The sequence below is a fragment of the Aspergillus pseudodeflectus genome, assembly GCF_044049435.1.
Source record: "Aspergillus pseudodeflectus strain CBS 756.74 chromosome Unknown BJX68scaffold_19, whole genome shotgun sequence".
NCBI classification, from domain to species: Eukaryota; Fungi; Ascomycota; class Eurotiomycetes; order Eurotiales; family Aspergillaceae; genus Aspergillus; species Aspergillus pseudodeflectus.
Genome location: NW_027263795.1, coordinates 364663 through 389160, shown reverse-complemented (window position 1 = coordinate 389160; position 24498 = coordinate 364663). Strand labels below are relative to the sequence as shown.

The 24498-nt window shown below is 50.2% G+C and overlaps 9 protein-coding genes across 9 annotated transcripts; 4 read left to right on the top strand and 5 right to left on the bottom strand.

Annotated features, from left to right (window-relative positions):
* Positions 1-505: 505 nt before the first annotated feature.
* BJX68DRAFT_255077 (CRAL-TRIO domain-containing protein) lies at positions 506-2467 on the top strand (the record flags this gene model as incomplete). The annotated part of the gene is made up of 4 exons (XM_071042981.1): positions 506-1645; positions 1694-1735; positions 1791-1890; positions 1944-2467. The coding sequence occupies 4 exons, from the start codon at positions 506-508 to the stop codon at positions 2465-2467; spliced, it is 1806 nt and encodes a 601-aa protein (XP_070899573.1).
* A 189-nt stretch (positions 2468-2656) lies between these two features.
* BJX68DRAFT_236656 (HIT family protein) lies at positions 2657-3933 on the bottom strand. Its single transcript, XM_071040060.1, has 6 exons — positions 3754-3933; positions 3567-3649; positions 3297-3365; positions 2997-3089; positions 2912-2926; positions 2657-2858 (listed from the first exon to the last, which is right to left on the bottom strand). Exons 1-6 carry the CDS (start codon positions 3785-3787, stop codon positions 2751-2753), a joined length of 402 nt encoding a protein of 133 aa, XP_070899572.1. The 5' UTR covers positions 3788-3933; the 3' UTR covers positions 2657-2750.
* BJX68DRAFT_236652 (M20 family metallo-hydrolase) lies at positions 3934-6206 on the top strand. The gene is made up of 3 exons (XM_071040059.1): positions 3934-4464; positions 4525-4839; positions 4890-6206. The coding sequence occupies exons 1-3, from the start codon at positions 4214-4216 to the stop codon at positions 5830-5832; spliced, it is 1509 nt and encodes a 502-aa protein (XP_070899571.1). The 5' UTR covers positions 3934-4213; the 3' UTR covers positions 5833-6206.
* BJX68DRAFT_236650 (40S ribosomal protein uS14) lies at positions 6163-7107 on the bottom strand. Its single transcript, XM_071040058.1, has 4 exons — positions 6959-7107; positions 6825-6867; positions 6660-6716; positions 6163-6585 (listed from the first exon to the last, which is right to left on the bottom strand). The coding sequence occupies exons 1-4, from the start codon at positions 7018-7020 to the stop codon at positions 6577-6579; spliced, it is 171 nt and encodes a 56-aa protein (XP_070899570.1). The 5' UTR covers positions 7021-7107; the 3' UTR covers positions 6163-6576.
* A 375-nt stretch (positions 7108-7482) lies between these two features.
* On the bottom strand, positions 7483-10279 carry BJX68DRAFT_236647 (Ytp1 family protein). The gene is made up of 4 exons (XM_071040057.1): positions 9629-10279; positions 8919-9559; positions 8170-8868; positions 7483-8117 (listed from the first exon to the last, which is right to left on the bottom strand). Exons 1-4 carry the CDS (start codon positions 9876-9878, stop codon positions 7938-7940), a joined length of 1770 nt encoding a protein of 589 aa, XP_070899569.1. The 5' UTR covers positions 9879-10279; the 3' UTR covers positions 7483-7937.
* Positions 10280-14596: 4317 nt separating this feature from the next.
* On the top strand, positions 14597-15530 carry BJX68DRAFT_255074 (dienelactone hydrolase family protein; the record flags this gene model as incomplete). The annotated part of the gene is made up of 4 exons (XM_071042980.1): positions 14597-14684; positions 14756-15084; positions 15156-15273; positions 15328-15530. 4 exons carry the CDS (start codon positions 14597-14599, stop codon positions 15528-15530), a joined length of 738 nt encoding a protein of 245 aa, XP_070899568.1.
* Positions 15531-17344: 1814 nt separating this feature from the next.
* On the top strand, positions 17345-20904 carry BJX68DRAFT_255080 (GPI-anchor transamidase subunit GAA1; the record flags this gene model as incomplete). The annotated part of the gene is made up of 10 exons (XM_071042983.1): positions 17345-17537; positions 17591-17728; positions 17790-17871; positions 17922-17987; positions 18038-18159; positions 18211-18414; positions 18835-19123; positions 19214-19452; positions 19508-20373; positions 20428-20904. The coding sequence occupies 10 exons, from the start codon at positions 17345-17347 to the stop codon at positions 20902-20904; spliced, it is 2676 nt and encodes an 891-aa protein (XP_070899567.1).
* A 145-nt stretch (positions 20905-21049) lies between these two features.
* BJX68DRAFT_236629 (proteasome regulatory particle lid subunit RPN9) lies at positions 21050-22556 on the bottom strand. The gene is made up of 3 exons (XM_071040056.1): positions 22166-22556; positions 21858-22093; positions 21050-21804 (listed from the first exon to the last, which is right to left on the bottom strand). The coding sequence occupies exons 1-3, from the start codon at positions 22431-22433 to the stop codon at positions 21163-21165; spliced, it is 1146 nt and encodes a 381-aa protein (XP_070899566.1). The 5' UTR covers positions 22434-22556; the 3' UTR covers positions 21050-21162.
* Positions 22557-22683: 127 nt separating this feature from the next.
* Positions 22684-23864, bottom strand: BJX68DRAFT_236628 (class I SAM-dependent methyltransferase). Its single transcript, XM_071040055.1, has 3 exons — positions 23654-23864; positions 23432-23603; positions 22684-23363 (listed from the first exon to the last, which is right to left on the bottom strand). The coding sequence occupies exons 1-3, from the start codon at positions 23698-23700 to the stop codon at positions 22857-22859; spliced, it is 726 nt and encodes a 241-aa protein (XP_070899565.1). The 5' UTR covers positions 23701-23864; the 3' UTR covers positions 22684-22856.
* Positions 23865-24498: the final 634 nt, after the last annotated feature.

Genomic DNA, 24498 nt, shown 5'->3' with positions numbered 1-24498 from the left:
TGTTGTTGAGTCTTGAGTGCTAGTGACACCGGATGCTCCCCGCTCCACAGGCACTAAAGACTAAAAGTAGAACAGCCGTCCGCTGTGAGCCTTGGTCATGGATACTACGTACCATGGAGATTGGGACCCTCGGAGATTCATGGGTTTGATCGTCCAAAGTGGTCCAAATCTGACTTGACTCACTTGTAAGAAGCTCAGTTTCAGGGCTCTCTCGCGATGGCGCAAGACCATGGATGAAGTGGATGATAGGCAGCCAGTTACTTAACACAGGCTCGGTTAGTGCAGTTGCTCGGCTCCTCGCGGTTTTACTCTCCGTCTCCTTCGCTGAATCGCTTCGCTTCCCCGCATCGAATCACCCCAGGCTATTTTGAAGACACTACACAACGCACGTTTCAGGGGTGGACAATCGGCGCTGATATCAGACTCTCTGGCACGCGGGCTCATCTCCATTCGCCGTCTTCCATCCACAACGCCTCTTTTTCTTCGTCATTCGCTGCACGGGCGTATGCATGCCCTTACCTTCTTGCATCGCCGCCTCCACTGTTCCTCGGCCAAATCAATTCAATCTGCTTCTTATCTGCTAGGACAACCATCTCGACGTGCTATCGCGTTATCTGACCCCCGGTTCAGCCTAGTTTCGGCGCCGTCTTGTCCCAGTACACGGACATTCTCCACCTCCCCATTATCCTCCTCCCAGGAACCGAGCAAGGCTTCGACCTTTTGGGCGATCACATTCACCGTGCTTTTCGCTAGTGGAGGAGTTTGGATAAAGGATAAATACTTTCCGTCGGGGAACAACAACCTTCCCCAGTCAATTGATTCCGTCGAGCGCAAACCCGAAGACGAGAAAGACATTTTTCTCGGCGTACTCGATACCCTCAAAACCATGCCTATCGAAGCTGCTCCCGGGACCGTGGGCAACCTCACCCCAGAACAAGAGGTGAAGCTCCAAGAGTTCTGGATCCTCTTGTTCAAAGTGTTCGGTATTCAATTAGAAGGCATTGAAGAAAGCGAACAGCGGCCTCCAAGCCCTGTTCAAGAAAAGAAGGCGGCGCCCAAACGACGGTTCGGATTCTGGGGAGGAGGCTCCCAAGAGAAGGAGGAGCCCGCCACCGCCGACAGTGCCGCAACTGGAATTGCGGGCCTCACCATCACCGATGGAGACGACAAGTTTGGGACGTCAAAAGAGTTTCAGAAGGCGCTGGCTGAGATGAAACCCGAAGATATCCGGACCGCGTTCTGGAGCATGGTTAAGCAGGACAACCCTGACAGTTTGCTCTTGCGCTTCCTGCGTGCTCGGAAGTGGGATACGAAGAAAGCTCTCATGATGTTGATTGCAACCATCCGTTGGAGATTGCTTGAGGCGAAAGTGGACGATGATATCATGATCCACGGTGAGCATCTTGCTCTGGAGCAAATTGAAAACGGTACTCCGGCCGAGAAAACAAAAGCGGAGGAATTTCTGAAACAATTCCGCTTGGGCAAGAGTTTCCTTCACGGTGTCGACAAATCAGGCCGCCCTATTTGCGTCGTTCGAGTCCGTCTGCACCGCGCTGGCGATCAGAGTACCGACGCTTTGGACCGATTTACGATTTTCACGATTGAGTCTGCCCGGATGATGTTGGCACCTCCCGTTGAAACAGCTGTAAGTTTCCACGTATACCAGCTGGAGCATCATCTAAATAATCACTAGTGCATCATCTTCGACATGACCGATTTTACACTTGCAAACATGGTATCTAACCTTTTCGTATATTCTCTTCGTCGATGAGGTACTAAATCGATTACAGGACTATCACCCTGTGAAGTTCATGATCAAGTGCTTTGAGGCTAATTACCCCGAGTCTCTCGGAGTTGTGCTTATTCACAAGGCTCCCTGGATCTTCTCTAGTCCGTATTTCCTCTCTTTCACTTGTTTTGCGAGACTACTAACACTCATATAGGCATCTGGAGTATAATCAAGGGATGGCTCGACCCTGTCGTTGCTGCGAAGATTCAGTTCACAAAGAACCGCCAAGATCTGGAGCAATTCATCCCAAAAGAGCGCCTTATCAAAGAACTTGAAGGCGACGAGGACTGGGAGTACAAGTACGTCGAGGTCAAGCCTGGCGAGAACGAGAAGATGAAGGATACCGCAAAGCGGGACGAACTAGTCGCCCAGCGACAGACACTCGCTAAGGAAGTCCAAGATTCTACCATCGCCTGGATCACTGCCGCCAAGAAGAGAGATGAGGCAGCAACCAAGGATGCTGCCAATAAGAGAAAGGATCTTATTGAGCGTCTGCGCGTCCAGTACTGGCAAATGGACCCGTATGTCCGCTGCACCAACCTTTACGACAGATGGAACATCGTCCAGGGCGGCGGCAAGGTTAACTTCTACCCACCCGAAGCTGGGTCAACGAAGGAAAATGAGAAAGTCGGGGCGAACGAGACACCCGCTGATGGCGCGACTGAGGTGAAGGCCTAGTGCGCTGTCGACAAATAAGTATTGTCGGCCTGGTTAATTTCCATTGGAATGTTCTTAATAGATATATGATTTGTCTCTCTTGTTCAAGCTGCCTAGCTCACTGTATATACTGCGCCTGTACTTTACCTTTACTGCGCATAGAATTTGGCATCGTTTGACCTAATCGTACGCGCCGTGCAACTGAAAATATGACTTGGTAAGAAGTTGACATTGTGGTATATATGCCTATTCTCCTGCTTCAGGCCTAAATGGCGTGCATGGCCTGCGTTGCGCAGCTACCATTTTACATCTTGGCCTTGACTTCCTCATACAAAGCCTTGAGCTTGTCCATGTCCGTCGCCTGGGTAGGCCAGCCAATACCAAGGCCTTCCGTCTCATTGGGCTTGGGGATCTAGAGCCAGGTGCGTCAGGGTCTATAAACGAAGCAGTCAAATATGAACGTACCATGTGGAAATGGACCTATGGAAAATCCTGTTAATTTCAGGCGTCTCACGGGCTGGATAAGGATCTGCCGGATCCGGCAACTTACATGAGGGACGACCTGGTGAGCTATGGTGCCATTGTTCTGGAGGATATTGTAGGCCCCGGCGTTGGTTGCTTGGGCAATCTTTTTAGCAACGGGCTGTTTCCCTTGTTAGCTCAATTTCAAGTATATAAAACCAGACGTGTGGTGTCATCATCAGGGCTCGACAGGGGTATCTTTCAAGCGGGTTCGAGCTTGGACGGCCAAATTACCCCCCAAGGTACCCGGGTGATGATCAAGGTATAAAAGGGCGTGCTCTGCATCCTGAAATCCCTCTACTCATCTTCTCTTTCTCGAGTCACGTACCAGAACTTCGCTGAGATAGTCGTCCGGGATATCGGTGAGCTTTTCGCCGTGGTACTTTGGAATTACTAGCTGTGAACGGTCCAGCCTTGTTAGCATTATTCTTTTGCGCGAGGGATTTCCTAAGCAGATCCTAAGGGCCGAGATGTTCCAGAAGAGCAGTGATAGCTGGATTTTACGCCCTTCTTCTAGGATGCATTCGACCAGCGCGCTTGGAGTCGCGTGCGGGGTGAGATTGCGAAACATGCGTTCAGAAAGGAGAACACGACTCACCGCATGTCCACGACTGAGAGGCTGGATGTCAAGAAACGCAAAGACCTTGTCGCTCTCGAAGAGCTTGAAGGAAGGGATGTCCCCTGTCCGAGCACGTTAGCAACAAAATATCTTCAAGGTAATGCATGGTGTGAGCTTGAGGGCTTCCATGAACAAATCCAATCCATGATTGGAAGGATATTCCTACCCTTGATGATCTTGCAGAAGATACAGGAAGCCATTATCACTGACTGGTTGATTTTATGGAGTACAAAGTAGAGTAGCGCAGAAGCGAAGTCGAGCTGAAGTCATAACAGTTGCTCCGATGCGGGGTCGTAGGTGGATCCAGACCGGACTCGCAGTGGCTCCCCTCTGTCCCCTCTTCCCCCTTACTCAAGAAGGCAGGTCAACCCCAATTTCTTGGAGCAATGCACCTGATAGCACGGTCATCAGGCCGAGTACCTCCTTATCTCGTGGTCTGAATTGCTTGATGTCGCTTCTGATTTGACGACAATGCCGACTATATTGTCCAACCCCACCTCGGATATGGAGCTGCCATAGAATGTTGGAGACATCGGCACCTCATATCTTATCGCTTGTCTTCCCTGGGGACCTGCTCGTATCTGCCCTTATATCAAGGGCAAAGAACCCCGCCAAAGGTATTCAGAATGACTGCTGCTCTCCAATTGAGATTATATGCTGCTGCCGCAATCAAACCAGCATCCCGGCACACATCCTCTTTCCCCGCACGCACGTCGTCTACACAATTACGTCGTGCCTTTAGCGTCCTTAAGAAACAAGCTATGTTGTCTACTGAGCTCACTGAGGCCCAGGTGTCGGCTCTCAGAGCCAACAGGGACCGCCTTGCTCAGGACCTCCATCATACATGTCAATGGGGTTACGGAATCCGATGGGGAGAGTAAGTCGACAATAATAAATGATCCTCAACAACGTTGACCAAGAGACTGATAGCTACCAGTGGTCATACAGACACGGGAATGCAACGGCTTGCGCTGTCACAGGAGGACAAGCAAGTAAGAGATTGGTTCATCGAGACGACAAAAAGTCTCGGATGTAAGGTCACAGTGGACGCAATGGGCAATATTTTTGCTGTCAGGCCTGGACGTAGGGCAGACGTGCCTGCAACATTTATCGGTAGCCACCTGGATACCCAGCCAACTGGTGGGCGATATGACGGGATACTGGGTGTTCTCTCCGGTATTGAGACCCTCAAAACTCTAAATGACATGGGCTTGGAAACTGAGGGTGGTGTTGGCGTGGTCAACTGGACAAAGTAGGGCTGGTGATCGTCTCGCTTCTGAAACACAGCTAACACGTTTATAGTGAAGAAGGTGCTCGTTTCCCAATCAGCATGGTCTCCTCTGGAGTATGGGCAGAATACATTCCTCTCGAAAAGGCACATGCTCTAAAGGAAGTTCCCACTGTCGCATCTCTCCCAAGCGCATCGTCTGCTCCGGAGTCCATGAAATCAGCACTGGAGAAGATCGACTACCTCGGTAGCGTACCATGCTCATACAAGGAGACGCCTATGGCCGCCCATTTTGAGCTGCACATCGAACAAGGCCCTCACCTTATCACCGCAGGACAGCAGGTTGGTGTCGTGACCGCCGTTCAAGCGTACCGATGGTTCCGCCTTAATATCTTTGGTAGAGACACTCACACAGGTACAACGGCATTTGAACACCGCGCCGATGCACTCTACGCTTTTGCCCGCATGATGGTTCGCGCGCGAGAAGTGGCCGCCTCCCACGGCTGCCTCGCGAGCGTCGGTATAATCGAAGCAAAGCCGGGCAGCGTAAACACCGTCCCCGGCACCGTCAGCTTTTCTCTCGACATCCGCGGTCCAAAGACCGAGCTTGTCCAAGTCGTCGAAAACGAGCTTCGCAAGGACTTTGATGCGATTGCCTCCGAGGAGGGAAAGGGAATTGGTAAGCCCTGTCGGGTCGAGTGGACTTTAGACTTCGACTCACCTGCCGTCAATTTCCACCCCGACTGTATTGAGTGTGTGCAGCAGTCTGCAGAAGCAATCGCCTCCGATGCCGGCGTTGCAGACCCCAAGTCGCTTGTGCGTACAATCATGAGCGGCGCTGGACATGACAGTGTGTTCACGTCCAAGAGGGTCCCAACGAGCATGATATTTGTTCCATGCAAGGACGGACTTAGTCACCACCCGGAGGAGTTTTGTTCTGCGGATGATTGTGCCAGAGGGACGTCTGTGATCTTGCAGGCCGTTATTCGATATGATAGGAAACGGTTCTCGGCATAGTAGACGTAGTATTTCTCAATGCGAATGAAGGAACATAAGAAGTAATGTCCTGGATACAGTCATTAGTAGTAGTACAATGATGAGGATGCTTGCCAACTTGAAGAAGAGGTTCCTATCAGGGTCGTTGGCGGCCCTTCGCACCTCCCTTAACAGTATTAGTGAGGCATAACGCTCTGTGAATATAATCCACACGATCCGACCGTACATGAGAAACCTTCTACAAAAGCCGCACAATCGGGCTATCAAGTATCAGAGGTGAGAACCCCCCGTCAGGTACTCATGCAGCCCTTCTCAATGACCCGGTGCAGCGCAAGGCAATGCGAATGTAGATGGAAGATGGAATCCCTTATTTCAAATCTCATAAGAAATTAAAATCTCGAGGCTCGACATAACACTCAGGATGAAATTGTCAATTGTCAACACCGACGACGTACAACGTCCGCGCCATATATTTCGAAACCCATATTTTTTTTCTTCTCTAGTTCTCATAATTAATTCCATCTCCGTATCCGCGGCCCACGATCCGTGCTCCTTCCCAATAGAACCACGCCATAATTTCATTTCGCCCCGTCGGAAGTCAAAAGTGTCTCTTCAAGCATATCGGGAACGTGAGCGGTGTCAACGGGCTTCGGTCTCTAATTCAACAGGGCCGGGTCGATCGATATCGTAGAAAGCGTGAGCACGGAGTAGAAGCGGGACGGAACGGTATGGAATCGTCATGACGCGAGCAGGTTGGAGAGTGATTTATCGGTACTGTATTCGATGTCGTGGTTAATCCATGCATTCCTTTCCTCCGGTCTATGACCCATCTGCAGAGGATAACAAACCTTGTAGAAACCAATGTCGGAGGCCTTCTCACGGAAGCACTGACGGCAGATGTCCATCTAAAATCCAGAAAATACCCGATCAGTAATCTATCCCATAAAACACACTCGTCCTCCATATTTATTTCCCATATCCAAATCTCGAACAAAGGGAATCGGTTCACATACACCGTACTTGCGGATCAGACCAGCGCGGTGGGAGCAGACACGGCTATCGAATTCGTTAATATCCCTCTCGATCTTCCAATTCCAAGTCCAAGATCACATATCCCAGGGACCGATATAGATATGATAAAACGCACCATTGACGGGAACCCTTGCCGTACTTGCGGGGGCGGCTGTACCAGACGGACTCGTGAGTCATCCTGAATATGAGGCGATGAGAAGATAACCTGAAAAAGGTGAGGTTGGCGTGGGTTTTTCGTTGTCGTCGACGTCGCTGGCGTTGAAGGGAGCGGAACGGAGCAATTCGAGAATGGTTTGCGATTGTGGGCTTCTGTGTGGTGATGACTCAGCGGGCCGTCAGTTTGCGGGAAACCGCCCTCGCTTGAAGTGAGCTAGGCTGTTTTTGGGTAGGAGGCTTGGTCATGTGACTGGGGTTTTCAAATGTGTCCCCTTTTGGGATTAGTGCGCTGAAGTATACAATTCATCACTCGAGTTGGAATCCCACGTGTTCTCCGCAAAGGCCTCAATGTAGCCCGCCGTATAGCTAGTTATATGGCACTCGAGAAGGCGGTCTAGGAGTTCGTTCCCTAACAGCACCAAAGGCGTCAGGCAGGCGCTATAGTCCTGCGTTCGAAACTGGGCCCAGGAAAGGGACATGGGGGGGGAAATCACACTAGGTTTCATAAGGTATGTATGTTTTCTTCAAGGTACATAGGGTATACAAAGCTATCTGGTATCCACCAATTAATCCAGCCATTCATAGTTTCGAATCAACTCATCATGTCCAATTCCACCTCATCCATCATATCAGAACATTCATTATCAACATAAGGAGCGTCATATAACATAAAATAGAGCGAAAAAAAAGGTCCTAGCATATAGCAAACAATATCTCACATATTATGCTCTATACTTGCAACTAGGCCTGGAGAAAATCAACGGTATAAGGGGTATATAGTACTCTTTCCAAAACCATGCAAAGTTTTTTTCGAGATTTTGGGATTTCGTTCATTGGTGCCATCGGCCCTTCTTTCCACCTGCTAGCCTGACTCGGCCACCTCGTAGGATGGATATGCCGAGTCGGTAGCCGTCGTGAAGACGTAAGTGATTTGGCATTCAAGCAGGGAACCGGAAGGGAGCAAGTTTGGGACGGGCCTCGCGCTTGACGGCCCATGCTTTGACGGCGATTATGAGGATTTCGCAAGCCATGATAAAGGCTGTGAAGCCCATGGCGACGGTGAAGGTGAACATGGCGTCGAGCTCGTAGTACTCGATGGCTTCGACAACGTTGCGCGACTGGGATTCTAGTTAGAACGACTTTATCGAGTGGATCAAAGAGGGCACTCACGCTTAGCATAAAGATTAGGCCTCCGGAGATGAGGCAAAATGAGGCAACAATCTCGGTTGGTGGGCGAGAAGGAAGGTACGAGGTTGGAGGCTTCAGGTAGAGCAGAATGTAGGTCATGCCACGGGCCAGCGCGAAACCAACCAGCATGTTACCCCACTGCTTGTGAATCATGGAAGATGTCATGCTAGATTGGTGGTGTGACCCCATCATCATGCCCAACAGGAGGATCACCAGCGCGGGCATAGGGTTGAGCGACACGCCCTGTGTATCAGGGGTGTCCCAAGCTTGTTCGGAAGATCCATGGGCCTCGATGTGAGATGGAGTACGCAGGATAGTGCTGTTCAGCCAAGTCTTGACGCGCTTCGACTCGAAAAGCATACCGCACAGCCCTCCACCGATGAACATGATCGCGATAGACACGTGCTCGAAATCAGTCGCAGTCCAAGCCTTACCCCAACCGTTGAGGTGCTCAAGGAAAACGTTGCTCACTCCATAGCTGAAAATTACAGCCGACTCGGTATACTCGCCAGTAGCAATCTTAGCCTTCCAGCCAACGATTTCCCGTGGCGGCTTGACGTTCCAGGCCCAACCAAGATCCGCCCAGCATCCCATCACTCGTCCCAACGTGAGTAGTCCATACCAAAAGAAGATGCCACCCTTAATGAAGTGCGCAAGGCCGTTGAAGATCTCTCGCTCCCTCTGTTGGGCTGTTAGTATTCGCCATTGGATATATCATGGATGGTTCTTACAAAAATGCCTCCGTAGGTCACTGCGCCGGTCGTGATTGCAATAAAGCCAAATTGCAGAATCAATCGATCAATCACGTTATATACAAAGTTGAGATATCGGAGGGCGCGACCAGAAACCAGACTAGGAACACGGCTGGCAAGGAAGCGGTCGAGGGCGGCGCTATGCAAGAAGCCCCGAGACTGTGGGGGTTCCAGAGCTTCTTCCTCGGGCTTCTCGAAACCATCGTACTCGTCGGAAGGAGACGCGCATGATGGCGAGCTCGGACGGCTGGGAAGAGAAGCCGAGTTGCGCTCGGTACCCTGGCCGCTATCTCTCGACCAACGATACTCATGGCGGATTCCAGCCGGGTATGTCGGAGTCTCCGCCATCTCATCGGTCGACACGGGGAGGAACTGCGCACGTTCGTATCCGCTCTCTTTCTCACCTCTCCCGGCATAGGCGAAGATCAGCGCCATGATGATCTGTGCGGCGATCACCCAGGTTCCGATCCATCCGATCTTGTGGTGGGCATTGTTCTCGTAAAGATCTGGAGTTTGGCTGTTGTAGACAATTCCGACGAGTAAACCAACGGCATTTACCACGAGGAAAACGAATTGCGAAAGAAGTGCCAGGCGAGACCTTGCGATGCTCAACATAACAGCTAGGGATGGTCAATATGCATCGCGCACCTTCAGGGAGTCAGAAAGGGCAGTATGAAAGAAGGTCATACCTGTCGGTAACACAAAACACCATGCGACAACCATGAGCGCAATGTGTGCGACTATCCACCCGGTGTGCTTCCCATACGCAAAGTAACTCATTGGCGAGCTGTCATTTGCATCTGTCTGGTCGTGCGAGGAATGATCCATGTCCACGTCCATACTCATGTCCATCTCATGGTCATCGCCGTGCGCAAGGGCACTCGCGATCGAGGCCAGGAAGAGTGCCGCTAGTGCGGCGCGAGAGGCGCGCTGCAGCATGGGTGCAAATATTATCTATAGAATAGAGAAGGGCGGCAACCGGAAGTTATAGCTGTGCCGATATAAATAAAGATATCAATGGCCGAGCGCCAGCTTAGGCAGTCGTCGCTGACTTGATGGTACGGTGTACGGAGCTGTCGGAAAGCTGGGATGAGGGGGAAATGCAGTCTTCTTCGTCACTACTCGGAGAGTTGCGCGATAGGGCTGGAGGGTGAGAGTTTGAGCTGTACAACACCTGGCAGCGAGGGAGGAAGGGGAGCCAGCCTGCAGAACAGATGAGGAAAAGTAAGAGCAGGGTCAAGCAGGGTCGGGTCAGTCTTTTATTCATATTTTTTTCTCTTTGGCGAGCTGTTCTACTTCGGAGGCAGCGGGGATACACATCATGGATGCAGAGGCCGTGGAAACAAGACAGCACTACGTACATCGTACTTCCAACAACGAGCCGTGTGCCGAAAGTGGAGATTTGCAGCCCTGGCGCTAACACTAACTATTTTTTTGCTTTTCTTCTTTTTTTCCCTCTTTTTCTTCGCGATACCGGGTGTCGACTCCGTCCCTTGTCAGTTGTGCACCAGTATTTCTTTCGTTTTGATTGATGTTTCGTCAACTCCAAGGCTCTGAGAGCTGTTCGCCGCGGCCCAAGCCCCGTCTCGCATACAACGGTAAGCTGTCTGTTAGTGTGTCAAAACAAGTGATGTCATCATCAGGCGTCACACCAGTGTATTCAATTTCCGAGAGCTTGGGTACAAGGCCTGGGCCCTTATGTCACGTTGATTCAAGGTAGCCTAAAAGTCCCTGAACATGCTAGATTTCTAAGTCTTGAGTCAGCGCTCGGACGAAAATCGGGTACATAGTTCCCTAGTAGTCGGAGTTATCGGAATGACTGTGAAGGTCACTTGTGACTACATTCCCCACTCCTCGAAATACAGCAAATTTGTCCTTTGCATCCTTGGTAGCTTAACAACCGCCTGTTAAGGAACGTGGCTGGCTTCAATCCTTGCAAGCGAGGCTCCAGGATGGCTGCTGTCTGTCCGTGCCTCGCAAAACCAAGGCCTCATTGAGCAGGCAGTTGCGATAAAGATCATGGGCGGTGTCCATGGTTTTCCACTAGCTTCGGCCCCCGATCTTAGCTTGGCAGCCCGCCTTTACGGTTTTGAACTTCTGATAGCATTGCAAGTCGGAATGCCGGGTCAAGACTCAACATGCAGTGGAGGTGATCAATCTCGTTGCACTGACATCAAATTCTCATCGCTGTTCTTGTGCAGCCCTTGCGTAGACGTATGTACTATCTCGTAGGGCTGCCAGGAGTACAACTGGTATGGGCATGACCCACGCAGTCGTCCGCTCCTCCCTCCACACCTCAACGTTGGGCACTGATATCTTCAGAATGAGCATCTACAGATCTTCAGCTTAGAGAGCATCACCTCACCTTATTATCATCAATATCTGGAGGAAAGTGAACAGTGTAACAACTACAAACCTCGCGAACTACAAGGGTGATCCAGCCCCACTAGCGTCTCTTTCTCCTCCCAGCCCTGTGCCTGTTTTTCCCTCATCTGACAACTTAACGGGCGATCCTGCTCCTTGGCAAGGCTAGCGCCTTTCTGCCTCCAACATCCGCGCTCTTCCGGAGCTATAGGATGGTCCACCTCTTATCCACACGCACCTGCACGCCAACCCTAACAATAATGATTCATTATAGCTTCATCATTGGGTATCGTCTTGCTGACCAACTGATCCCGTCCCGCTCGGGGTGGCATGACTCATTGGTATCGGACGGATATCATCTCCATCCTGGGTTTCCTAGTCGAGCCGTCCTCTTTTGTTGCTGTTCTAAACACATGATTTACTCTGCACAAGCTCAAATCTCGTGGCTTCAAGCAGCCCGAAAAAGCAATGCGCAGCTATCACCCCGCATCTGATCTTTTCCAAGACATCCTCATCCTGCACGTATGCGTATAAGAACGTTGTTGCCTTGACTTTTGCACAACCTTGATCGAGTGAAGCACAGTCAACACCAGCAGCTCGCTGACATATCGTCTGCTGTCAGCGCCTTCGACATGATTGGCAAATACGTATATGGGTTCTGGATTGATAATATTGATCCAATGCTTAAGCCTTGATGGCGTGAGTTAGCTAGTATCCAGGAATGATCAAGTCATCTGTACGCCTGGTGGGACCCAGTCGCCGACGCATCCGGCCAATACTTTTGCGAGCGATGACCAGCCAGCGCAAAAGGTGTCGAACTCGATGCTGTGTGTCGGAGACTTTCCTTGCCGGAACATGGATCTGTTTTCCTCGACATGTGCAGGCGCCTGATCTTGCATTTTTACAGACAGCATCGTGTAGGCAGCAGCCGTTGATTATACTGCGCTGCACAGGGCAGTTTTCTCTCTGTCAATCCAGAGTTCGCAAGCCATCGTTGCTTTGCAGGCTAAATACAGTCGTCTGTTCCTACCTTCTATACGGAGTACAAGATACCTAATTCGTCCCACTATACGGAGTACAAGATACCTAATTCGTCCCAGTAGTCATACCCGGAAATCCGGCACACCAGCAACCGACACGATTAATAATGCGAAAGTAATCTCCGAGGCCACCAAAGTGCAAAGGAAGTGAGACCCGACATTGAATCAGGAATTGTCACTTACTCCGTAATTGGCGGGCGATCCCGCACCTGATGGAAGTGTCCAAGCTCAAGCTCGCATGCTCTAGCCTCACCAGGTATCTCGGATTCTCGGGCTCTCGGGCTCTCGGGTAATGGGGGTTATCAGTGCACGAGCTAGTTTATGAACCTGTTGCTAGAGCAGTCTGACGGTTATTTTGACTTCATCCTTGAATGGCATTAATGACCCGATTCTATCGATCTAGAATTTGGTGTCGCTTTAGTTTACTTCACCCCAACCCCGAGTAAATCTATCCTAGACCAGGGATACCCCGCCATTCACCGTACCCCCCAATCCCCCAAATAATAGTAGCAAATGGTCATCCTACTTCCCTGCAACAATTCTATGCTTAGACAGGGATAAAGGGTCCTTTCCGCCCCAGCCTAGGTGGAAGTCTGGAGTATCCCACTAATCGCTATATATAAAGTGACGTTATTTCGCATATCCAAGTTTCACTTTCCATAAGCCGAAAAGCCAACAAAACCCGGTAACTGTATAGGCATACCTGACTTTGCCCTACGTCCTACGCTCTACGCTCTAATCCTCTCGCTGGGTATCTTTGACGAGGATTTCCCTGCACACCGCAGTGTACTTAAAGATTCCCGGTGAAGCTTTTGGGCTTTCATACTTGAGTTCCCAAAGCTCCTGGTAGCGTAGGAGCATAGGCTAATAAGAGTTGTACTCGTTTCCTCGGGCCATTGAGCCTAGTCATCCCTGTCAGGTGAAAGGCACTGTTTGCATTCTCCTGCTAGTGCTGCGAGGAAAGTGTTCTCAACCTGTGATCCAAAAGCTCGCGCAATTACCTCAAGAGGGGGTTGAAAGCTGAATGAAGGACCAAGAAACATATCCTTGTGGCGGAAGGAGCATCCGGTTCTATGGATGTTTAAGTGTTTAGGTAGCACTGACTCAATTGTTCCGTCTTCGAGCTCTGTTATTCACACGTCAAACTCAGCCTCACTATGAATGGTGCACAGGGTATCGGGTGGACTTGAGTGTTTGAATCGATTGAGTGGGCGGTTTTGTAGATGCTTAACGGCATGATTTATCAGGGTCGCTCCGACACCAGGCATATGGGGCCTCCAGCACTTTGAAAACAGCGCCCGTTGTACCAAGTGAGTGTAAACTTAGTTGGCCCGCGGAACCAAATAGCAGAGTGGGGATGTAGGTAGCTAGGTCGTTCTGCGTATAGTGAGAACTGGAAAGGCTTTGATCCAGCTAAATACATCGACAGGAGTCATTGATAGAACCTCTTGCTGAACTTATGCCTGGGCCTTCAGTTCCTCTTCATGGACGGTCAAGTTGATGTATGTGCCCAGCTGCGGGGAGACGAGGGGTTTGCCCGGCTACTAGTGCCGGGGGTACGTACCTTGTGGAGAGTTGCAAGGTTGCTTGTATCCAAAACACAAGCTTTCGCATGAAGATTGGCATGTTTTCCTCTGCAGCCCTATATTTATGAGTTGTTGTGTACCCTGGATATATTCCCTCTTCACAGTTATACATCCTGCAAAGATTAAACTAGCGGACCTCGGAGCGAGATCCGATCCGCTCAGATGGCGCAGGGAACCTGCGTAAGTAGCTCGTTGCACGTACGCAAACAACTCGATGCCGGCTCGTCACATTCACATTTGCACAGCGCAGCTAGCAACGGCAACTTCGGGATATCCCAGCCGGTCGTTGATGGTATGTTGCACATTGCGAAAATCGGTGATCGAGGGTTCGATGACTTGGTTTGGTGCTTTTCAGGCCATTCAACAGCTCTTGTGATAATTTGAGGAGTGACATCTGCTCAATTGACAGTAACTGTCTCTGAATTTGAGGATACAGGGATAAAAGATCCATCAAGCATTGCAGTCTGACGAAAGCATCACTCACACGCGGCACATGGAAGTGGCTCCGGTGGGAAGGAGGAGGGGCAACGAGTGGAGAGCCGATCCCATCTTTTTCGCCGCCATATAAGTGCTCCTCACTGCCCCTCGTCGCTCCCCCTCATCTTTTTTTGGTTTCACAGTTTTAAACCCGATTCTTCGTCACATCTCCCCTCACTCAACGTCAAAAATGGCCTCTAACCCCCCTGGCGCCTGCTGCGCCTCCGGCTTCAAGCACGAAGGCACTCCCGTCGGCGAAACTAAGAGCATCGGAGGAAGTCGGTTTGCCCCAACGTTTCTTCAACACACTGGGAGCTTTGTGCCGTACTAACAGCCTACCAAATTCCAGCCGAGACCTACATCGTCTACCCAAAAGGCAACCAGAGCCCAGAAAAGGCCGTCATTATTCTGAGCGACATCTTCGGTATCTACGTCAACGCCCAGCTCCTTGCCGACGAATATGCCGAGAACGGATACTTGGCTATCATCCCCGATCTTTTCCACGGCGACCCAATCAAGCTCAGCGACATGGAGAGTGGAAAGGCCGATCTTCCCGCATGGCTTCCTAACCACCAGTCCGCGGTTGTCGACCCCGTTGTTGAGGCAAGCATCAAGTACCTCAGACAGGAGGTTGGTGTCAAACGCATCGGTGCTGTTGGATACTGCTTTGGTGGCAAGGTGCGTTCTTTTTCCTCTTAACAGGTTATGCGCCAAATCTTGTCTTCGAGGTCTAATGAGTCGCGTATTAGTACGTCTGCCGTTTCCTGAAGCCTGGCAAGGTCGATGTCGGATATACCGCCCACCCCTCTTTCGTCACCGAGGAGGAACTTGCGGCCATCGCCGGTCCCCTGTCGATCTGCGCTGCTGGTAAGCAAATCAGCAAGAAGTTTCGAGGAAAGTGCTAACAAACTTCCCATGAAGAAATCGACAACATCTTCACAACACCTCTCCGCCACAAGTCCGAGGAGATCCTGATCAAGACCGGAAACCCCTGGCAGATCAACCTGTACAGCGGTGTCACCCACGGCTTCGCTGTCCGTGCCGACCTGAGCAACAAGCACCACAAGTTTGCCAAGGAGCAGGCCTTCTGCCAGGCTGTGACCTGGTTCGGCCAGTACCTGTAAACATAACATATACCAAGACCTTGTCTCATATGTGAAATATGGGTATATATACTTCATGGCAATGAAAGATTCTTGATACCCGTGCCTTTACTGTTCTCTTTTTTATATTTGAGACTTCCTAGATGACATGGCTTTCAAAAATGTCCCGCCTGGCCTTATCTCTGAAGCCTGTTGCTACGCTCCTTCCAGGCTCATTCGATTGCTGGCTCAATCATCCGATCAGCAGTCTCCTTCGATCGATTGCTCCTGGCCCGCTTGCTCACTCAGTCGTTAACCCAGTTTTTCGCCCAGGTGCTCGCCCAGACGATTGCTCCGTTGCCTGCTTATATGCTTGCTCAGAAGCTAGTCCATTGCCCTTCTTTGCGGGCATGGCTTCGCTCACCTGGCTGACAAGCCACGCAGTGGCTGTCCTCTCCAGGAGTGAGGATTTTATAGCAAGGGGCGGAGAGCGAAATCATGGATTTATTCCAGTCTATTGCGTCTAGGCTAAAGGTCTAGCATTGATTTCGATGTTGTAATTGGGAATAAGCCAAGCAAGACTGGAACACGTGTTAACGAAAGGGAAATGAAGCAACAACCTTACTACAAATCGCGATGCTCAGACAGCTCGATCAAACCGCCTACCAGGTAAATGGTCAAAACCAGACAAGTTGAGCCAAATCCAGGCAGGTAGCATCGATCCTCGACTCCGAACGCAGCAGGCACACTCGTTTGTACAGTGGCCATAGACCGTGGTAGGCCTCTCCTATAATTTCATAAAAATGGAGTATTGCCAGAGAGGTCATTCGCAACACTTACAGAGGCTCCCACGGCACCCCAGTCTCAGCACATCTAGCCTTTCTTTTATGCCAAACAACAGACCGGCCATCCCTTAGTTTATCTTGTCTCAACATAATCATAGTTCTCGATTATTCCGCCACTAGGCTTGGTCATCAGCAAATCTCCTAAGCGTTTTTGGTGATTGCAAATTCGCGGCGTGCCGAAATGGCCTCCTGCACCAGTGTATTTCCATCCACCTCCCCGTCACCTTGGCTTCGCCGGTGTAGACGTTGAAGTGCAGCAGTACCTCGCTCGATCTCCTTGTCATGGGCTTTCAGCTAATCGATATTGGTCAGAGGCTGTCAGTTAAAGGTAAGAAACAATTTTCTAGGAGGCTTTAACGTTAGGCGTGACTCAGTACCAGTTTATAGCACAGAATTCTGTGATGAAAAAGCTTGAATATGCTACCCGAAGTTGCTGCCGACAACGACTCTAACTATATTTGTGGGAAGTAGCACCGCCTAGAGTACCTTTAGCTTCTAGTATACTCTTTACAGAATTGAATTATCTGGTTATCTGCGTCCGTACTCTAGTGGACAATATCTCTATAATTTGTATATTCCTCGACCACGTGACCCGGGGGATCGGCGAAAAAAAAGACCCACCGAGTCAGGAACGATTCGAACAAGACTCGGGCTCCTCGCGGTGTTCGCTGTCCTTCCATTATTTGACCTGGAGGAGCATTCGCACCGTGCCTCCGCCTCTTTTCATCTTAAGACTATCCAGCTACCTCGTCGCTTTCGCCTGCGCAACTTGTATTTCGTTCTGCATCTCTTGAAAGTGGACTGCCGAGCGCGCCGCGACTCGCTCCTGACGCCTTTTCTCCACGTTTGTCGCGCAAATTGCTCGCCTCAAGTCTTTGCCAACCGACCCAATTGTTGGCCAAATCCGCGCTGCACACGATATATGACGCTTACGACCTCGTTCAATCTCAAATAGACCGTTAACATTCTTGATCCCCGCTTTTCTCGGCCCACCGAATACTTGTCCTCACGATGGCGTCTCCAGCTGCATTGCCTCCGCTACCATTCAACCCTTCGAGGGTCCGGTCATACCTACTTCGATTGCCGCTGTTTACCCGACTTGTTGTTCTTGTGATACTTTTATTTTGGCTGCTTGAATTGCAGACGGTTTGGAGCGTAGTACAATGGGGTTCTCTGATTCCGGATGAGATCGGACTCAGTACTAGTACGGTTTGGCTGCTTTTGCGATTTCAAGGCCAATTACTGACATATCTCTAGTGTACCGGCTCAATACCTACCCTGTAATTCACACAGGGTTCTTCCATACTTTTATCAACCTGTTGGCTGTGACACCTTTGCTTGAGCGCTTTGAAGCTGAGCATGGAACATTGACTGCCGTCGCCTTGTTCATAGGACGTGAGTTTTCGCGAAAGTCAAAAAGTTGATGGACAGGTAATACTAAACATGTCATTTCTAGCTCTTTCCACACTCCCGGCGGGTATCTACCTTGTGATCGAGAAGTTCATTCTGCATAGCAATACCGCCGTGGCTGGTGCAAGGTGAGTTTCGCGCGTTATGCTCACATTTCATAATCTAACCTCTCCTCAAGCGTCTGGGCATTCCTCCTTCTGGGCTCTGAATCGATCAGGACTTTCAAGTCGAACCCATACTTTAGGTATGCCCTATGGATAATCAGATTCGGTTCATGCACTTACCCTCTCTCAGCCTTGGAAATTATAAGATTCCTACATGGACCTCCCCCTTGTTCGCTTGCGTTCTTGTATGGATTCTGGTACCCAACACTAGCTTCCTTGGCCATCTTTGCTCGGTGCTCATTGGGTATCTGCGTAAGTCTAGCTTCAAGCAGTTCTTGACCAGGTCTAACCCTTCATCTCTAGTTGGCCTTGGATACCTCAAATTCTTCGTCCCACCGGAGAAGATCCTAAGATGGATCGAAGGAAAGCTGAACCTATTGGGGCGGTTGCCCCATTATGTGTCAGTTGACCAAAAGACGTACGGCCGTTACGGAGTCCTTCCAACTGCCGGCGCCCCTGGAGGTGAGAGAGGAACAACGATGAGCTTCCTCGGGGGTTCGTCGCAGCGTCTGGGGCCTTGATTTCCGGATAATCAGACACCCTGACATCTTCTGTATATGTAGATATAATATTGCATGTTGTAATTAGTTGTAATGTGGCAGAGACCTAATGTATAGATTGATGATGATAGTTATGTTTCGTGGTTGGACAGCTGAACTGGTCTTTAGCGGCCTCCGTAAATTTCCATGTGGAGAGCCGATCAACTCGACCTTCATCTTCACCCTGTCAATGGACTGGAGTCCATAAAGGCCTCAATTTTCATGGCGTTAAAATGTGAGTCGAAGTCAAGCCATCTGAGCCTTCATCCGTATTACGCGTTTGCTTGTCCCCGCTCCCCGACCTCAATTGATCCTCTCACCCCGGATTGTCGCAAAGGACAGCTCAGAGCTTAACACTAGACAAAGCTGACAAAAGATGAAATGACAGCTGCGTTCCGCAAATTGCGGAATAACCCTCAATTTCTGTTTATCCGACTACCATACATCCTATCCCTCCTCTGTATCGTTGCCGGCGTTGTCTGGCTCTTCCTCTTACCCCTCGACGACTACTCCCGCAAGAACTACATTTCCGAGAACGCGCTATTGCCCGGACAGGTCCACGCGTACTTCTCGGGCAGTGAGCAGCATATATTCCGCGGGTATAAGAAAGAGTTAGAGTCATTGTTGGGAAATGACGGTAGTGAGGAAGGACAGAAGAATGAGGAACGGACGCCGGTGTATGTTGGGAGTTTCCATCCGTTGCATTTCGCGAGACGCTTTCGCAACTTTCTCGCAGCACGGAGCTAATCGATATTTTTTACGGTTAGGATAACGGATAAGATTCAGTCGATTTTAAGAGCTGCGGGGCTGAAGGTTGCAACGCAAGAGTATGAGTATACGTCCTCGGGTATTACGCATCAAGGGGAGAACATCTATGCCATCATTCAAGCGCCGCGCGGAGATGCAACGGAAGCGATCGTGCTTGTTGCGGCTTGGAAAACAGTCGATGGCGAGCTGAATCTTAATGGAGTCACTCTTGCGCTGACCCTGGCAAGATACTTTAAGCGTGCGTTGTTTGGACTTATGCTCTATGCCTTCGTTTCGCTAACAGATACTGTTAGGCTGGTCCTTATGGTCAAAGGACATTATTTTCGTTCTGCCTCCTGACAGTAAGACGGGAACCCAGGCATGGATTGACGCATATCATGACATGCAGCCATCTACCGTGCAGCCTCTGCCTCTGAAGAGTGGTGCTCTGCAAGGAGGCCTCGTGATTGAGTATCCCTTCAACCACCGATTTGAGAACATACACATCGTCTACGACGGTGTCAATGGCCAGCTGCCCAATTTGGACCTTTTCAACACAGCTGTGTCGATTGCCGGTGGTCAAATGGGAATCGGAACGCGGCTACAGGAGATGTGGGATCATAATGGTAGCTACGAGAAACGACTGCAGACTATGCTAAGAGGGATGGTCAAGCAGGGTTTTGGGTACGCCACTGGGGCGCATAGCAGCTTCATGCCCTATCATATCGACGCCATCACGCTCCAGACTCATGGTAATGGCTGGCAAGATGAGATGGCGCTGGGTCGCACGGTAGAAGGCCTCACTCGAAGCTTGAACAACCTCTTGGAACACCTGCACCAAAGCTTCTTCTTCTATCTTCTCATGCAGACCCATCGCTTCGTCAGTATCGGCACTTACCTCCCTAGTGCAATGCTGATTGCAGGAAATTTTACAATCATGGCAATTGGCCTGTGGCTACGGACTGGTTACTCCCAAGGCACCCCCAATGCCGTTGCCGCCACGAAGGACGAAAAGAACAGTGAAAAGGCACCGCTCATCTCTCAGGACAATGACGTGGCGGAGCAAGAGACGACGAACAAAGCTGCGGAGCGCCAACTCGCCCTTCCCCTTACACTTGTCGTAGGCCTACACCTACTGGGTCTCATCCCATTGTACATCTTTAACAACCTCTCACACGGGGTGAGTTTTTAAACAACACCGCCCAACTATTGAAAACCACTAATTCCTGTCTAGAACTACACACTCGCAACCCTCATCTCAATAGTCACAAACGCCCTCCTCCCGCTCCTCCTTGCCGCTTTGCTCTCCCGGAACTCTACAACAACCCAACAAACCCACCTCATCAAATCCCTCTCCCTTCTTCTCCTCGGCCTCTTTCTCTCAACCCTAGCAACCCTCAACTTCTCCCTCTCTTTCATGATCGGCCTTCTCTGCGCCCCGCTCTCCTTCATGCACCGCATCTCTGCCGAAACAGCGCCCGTGCTCCGCTACACTCTCTCTATTGCGGGTCTTGTATTGCTAAACATTTTGTCTCCGCCTGTTGTTCTGCTGGCTGGGTGCGCGTACGTCGGTGTCTCAGTTGAGACGGTGCTTACGGAGGCGGCATTTGGCTGGGATGTCTGGGGGATGTGGACGCAGGTTGTTGTTTGGTGTGTTTGGTGGCCGGCTTGGGTTGTTGGGGGGGCTTTGGTGGGGGCTTCGTTGTTCTAGGTTGACCAGCACGGGTGCCAGCCCCCCTTGTCTTCGCTTTGTGAGTTGTAAGCGCGATCTATGCATGGGCTTACACTCAGTTTCGTTGCAATTTAGGCTATATAGGACTTACTAGAAGTCTAAATCACATAGTGAAAACGTAAGATTATATATGATCATCTTCAGGCGTTTCGATTGAGTGTTCTAGTACAGTCGTACATATATGCAGAAAGCCTTCTCTGGACTTCGCATAAATTAAGATCGGGCTGATTGACTCCCCTATGCAGCCCACACATCCTTCCCAACACCCTCTATCCAATGTCCCAGCTGGTTGACACCGGCATCCCAGTCCTTCAACCTATTCCGCATGCCTTCGATCTGCTTCATATCCAGCACCTTGGGTTGCACCCAGTTGATCTGAGCGACCTGTGCAACCTGGTCAATAGCACCCTTCAGCAGGCCCAGCGAAAGGGCCTTCATAACCAGGTGTTCGATCTCTTCCGGCTTCACCTTCGTCTCGGCGGAAATAGATGCAAAGGTCAAGTTACGGTCATGTGGTGGGCGGCGGAAGACCATTTCCGTCAAAGCAGACAGGGAAATCTTCTGGTATAAGAAGAAGCGGTGTTGCTCGAGCAGCTGGTTCTTAGAGATGTTGCCTGCGAGAACATCGTACGCGGTCAGGTCGCCACGGTTGAAAGCAAAGAGGAGGTCGCGGAGCCAGCTGTGTGGTGTTTCGGTGAGAGAGTCCAGAATCGGGTGCAATAGTAGTTCACCAAAGTTGTATATGGAGTCCGAGACAAGGGCGGCAACGCTAAGGTTGTAAGCGCGGTGCTCGCGTTCAGACTCGGAAAGATCTTCAAGGTTGATACACGCGAGGTAAAGGAGGGCGTTTTTGTAGAAGGAGGCAAATTCTTGTTTGGCCTATATAATTATTAGTTCAGTCTCTGGATCGCCGAGGGGCAAAGTAGACTTACGTGGTAATAGTCCGCGTTGACTTTGTAGAACGAAGCATGTACGACCGTCTCAACCGAATCAAACGAATCCAGCACTTTCTGACACGTCTCTAGGTCTTTCTGCGCCCCGTCCAGATTCTGTAGCCGTTGCTTGACATTGGCAACTTCCGCTAGGGCGTAGATGTAGGCTTCTTGTGAGTCTGGCTTGTCTACCTTGTCGGCGAGTGATGTGAGGAATAAGAGTCGCTCGTTGTCATCTATCAAAGCCGAGTACTGTTAGCTAAAGCCGTGCTCTTCATTTATACAGCCATCCAAATAGGCCGACGCACCTGCGCACTCTGTTGACGCCATCAACCCCAACGAGACGAACTGGAGCTGGTTGATCTTATCCGCGAAACTAAGGACAAATGTTTTGAATATCGGTAACCGCTGAGGAGCACTCTCTGGTAGACGGAAGAAATCGACCAATGCATTGGTCAGCTGGTGCCATAGTTTTCGTTCCCAGTAGTCTTCGAAGCTCAGGAACAACGCCTGGCACTGTTCCGGAGCTTGTTGCAGCTGGTCAGCGAGGAAATCAGAGATCTTTTGATTCTCCATGGCAAATACACAAAAAACTAAATTGCAATGAAGGGCGAGGAAAGGGATGAGGAGGAGTTAGAGGACGTAGGGTGATTTGATGGAGGAGAGCTGTTCTGGAGATCCAGCCAAGAGAGATCCGGCTGATGGAAGCTCAAGCGGTTGTCGTACACATGGGGCAAGCGGTGTCTCTGCGCCGCCGCAAGCCAGGGAGCCTTTTGGGGCCTCAAGCTTCAGGCAGCTAATCCTCCATCAACCCAACGGCCTCCGTCCGGCGTCAAGGGAAAAAACGCCTAGTGTCGAGAAGGGTTTCAAAAAGCTAAAAAAGCTATTCAAGCTATGTTCTACAGCCATAATGCGACAAGCGTCCGACTCTGAAGCATGACCTCAACATATTACGTGCTACCCTAAACGGCATGGATATCTCTCCACATTGACACAAGCTCACTTCTGCCCTCGAGCCACAAAAATGGTCTTATAAAACTTGTTCCCGTCTTTAGTGAACTCCAGCGGCTCTTCAATGACTTGATACTTGAAGCCATTGCCCGCACCTGCATCTTCATACATCCTCTGCATCTCCTCGGCGCTGAACCCGTGCTTCGAGATAGTATGGACGACTTCGTCTATTTGGTGCAATCCATGGTCATGATGCTGCATCGGGATGAGGTCCATGATCATCATTACTCCACCCTTCTTCAGCCTTTCTCCGAGACATTTCAGAGCTTTCTCAGGATGTTCGAAGTGATGAAGGGCCATGCTGACAACCACGATATCGAAGTCAAAGTACGCAGGGCCAGAAACCTCAGCAGGTGCTGAGTCCCCGAGCAGGTTAGCTTTGATCCCAGTCATGGTGTCCGAACGACCCGCTTCGTGCACGTTCTTGTTGAACTCGTCGACCATGCCGTCAGAGATGTCTATGCCGACAACACTGCTCACAAACGGTGCCAACGCCTAAAACCATATTAACCTATAAACAACCACTTGAAGGCTTTTATGAATCAGAGAGTGTAGCCACTCACCAGTGATATATGCCCAGGGCCACAAGCATACTCTAACATCTTGAGGTCCTTGCCCTTTCCTGCCTCGGTATCGGTCCAAACATCGCTAACCCAGGTGCGCTGGCTTTGGGCGACGTTGACCAGCGTTTCCACCACTTTTACGAAATCAGACTGGTAGGTACGAGACTGTTTTCTGATGTTCGTTAGACATGCCTTCAGTTTCACTGGTTGAAGAGGACTTACTCGAACACCTGGCGGTTCTTTTCTGCGAAATCGGGACAACTGGCCATAATTTGGTTTCAAGATGAGTTGACGATTGAGATCTGATTTCAGTAAAGTTAATGAGATGCAGAAAGCCTACGAAAGTAGGGATGCGTGCCGACTTTTATCACTATTCGACCCCCCATTCTCGTTGTCGGAGAGATATCGGAGACTTCTATAGACACCACACCACACTTTCTGACGCCAAATAATGAGAGGAATCCAATCATGAGTCACATCTCAGCCACTTTCTTATTCAAATTCACCCCTGCCTTGGTATCTGTCAACCGTAAATAGATATCCTAAGGCACAACTTATACCTTCCTCGACCTCACGTGACCCCTTAGCAAAGCCCTACTTACCTATTGCGCAACAACTCAGGGAGTTTTGACCATTCGCAGGTTGAGATAGCATAACCATAAGAGGGACTAGCTAGCGACCAAGAACGCCTGGCAGGAAGCGTACTTGACCGGATGGACGATCGAGGCTCCTCAACTCAGAGCTGTCATTGTATGTTTGAACATATCTTCACTTACCCTATGCCCTATGCAGATTGAATCCTTTGTAGTCAATAAACTAAATGGCCATCAAGCAAATCCTTATCTACCCATGCTCTTAGTAAGTAAATACTGATATGGAAGGCGAAGGTCTGGGTATCCTGCTTCTGAACATCACCACCCATGCACAAAACCTCTTTGACAACAACCATTCTCCTCATCACGGCTTATATCACTATAAGGGTAGTTTCAATTCATGTCATACTTTGTGAGTCTGTTTTATACCTCCTCCAACAACAAATGTACTCGGGTGCTTGTCGATCATGTTGC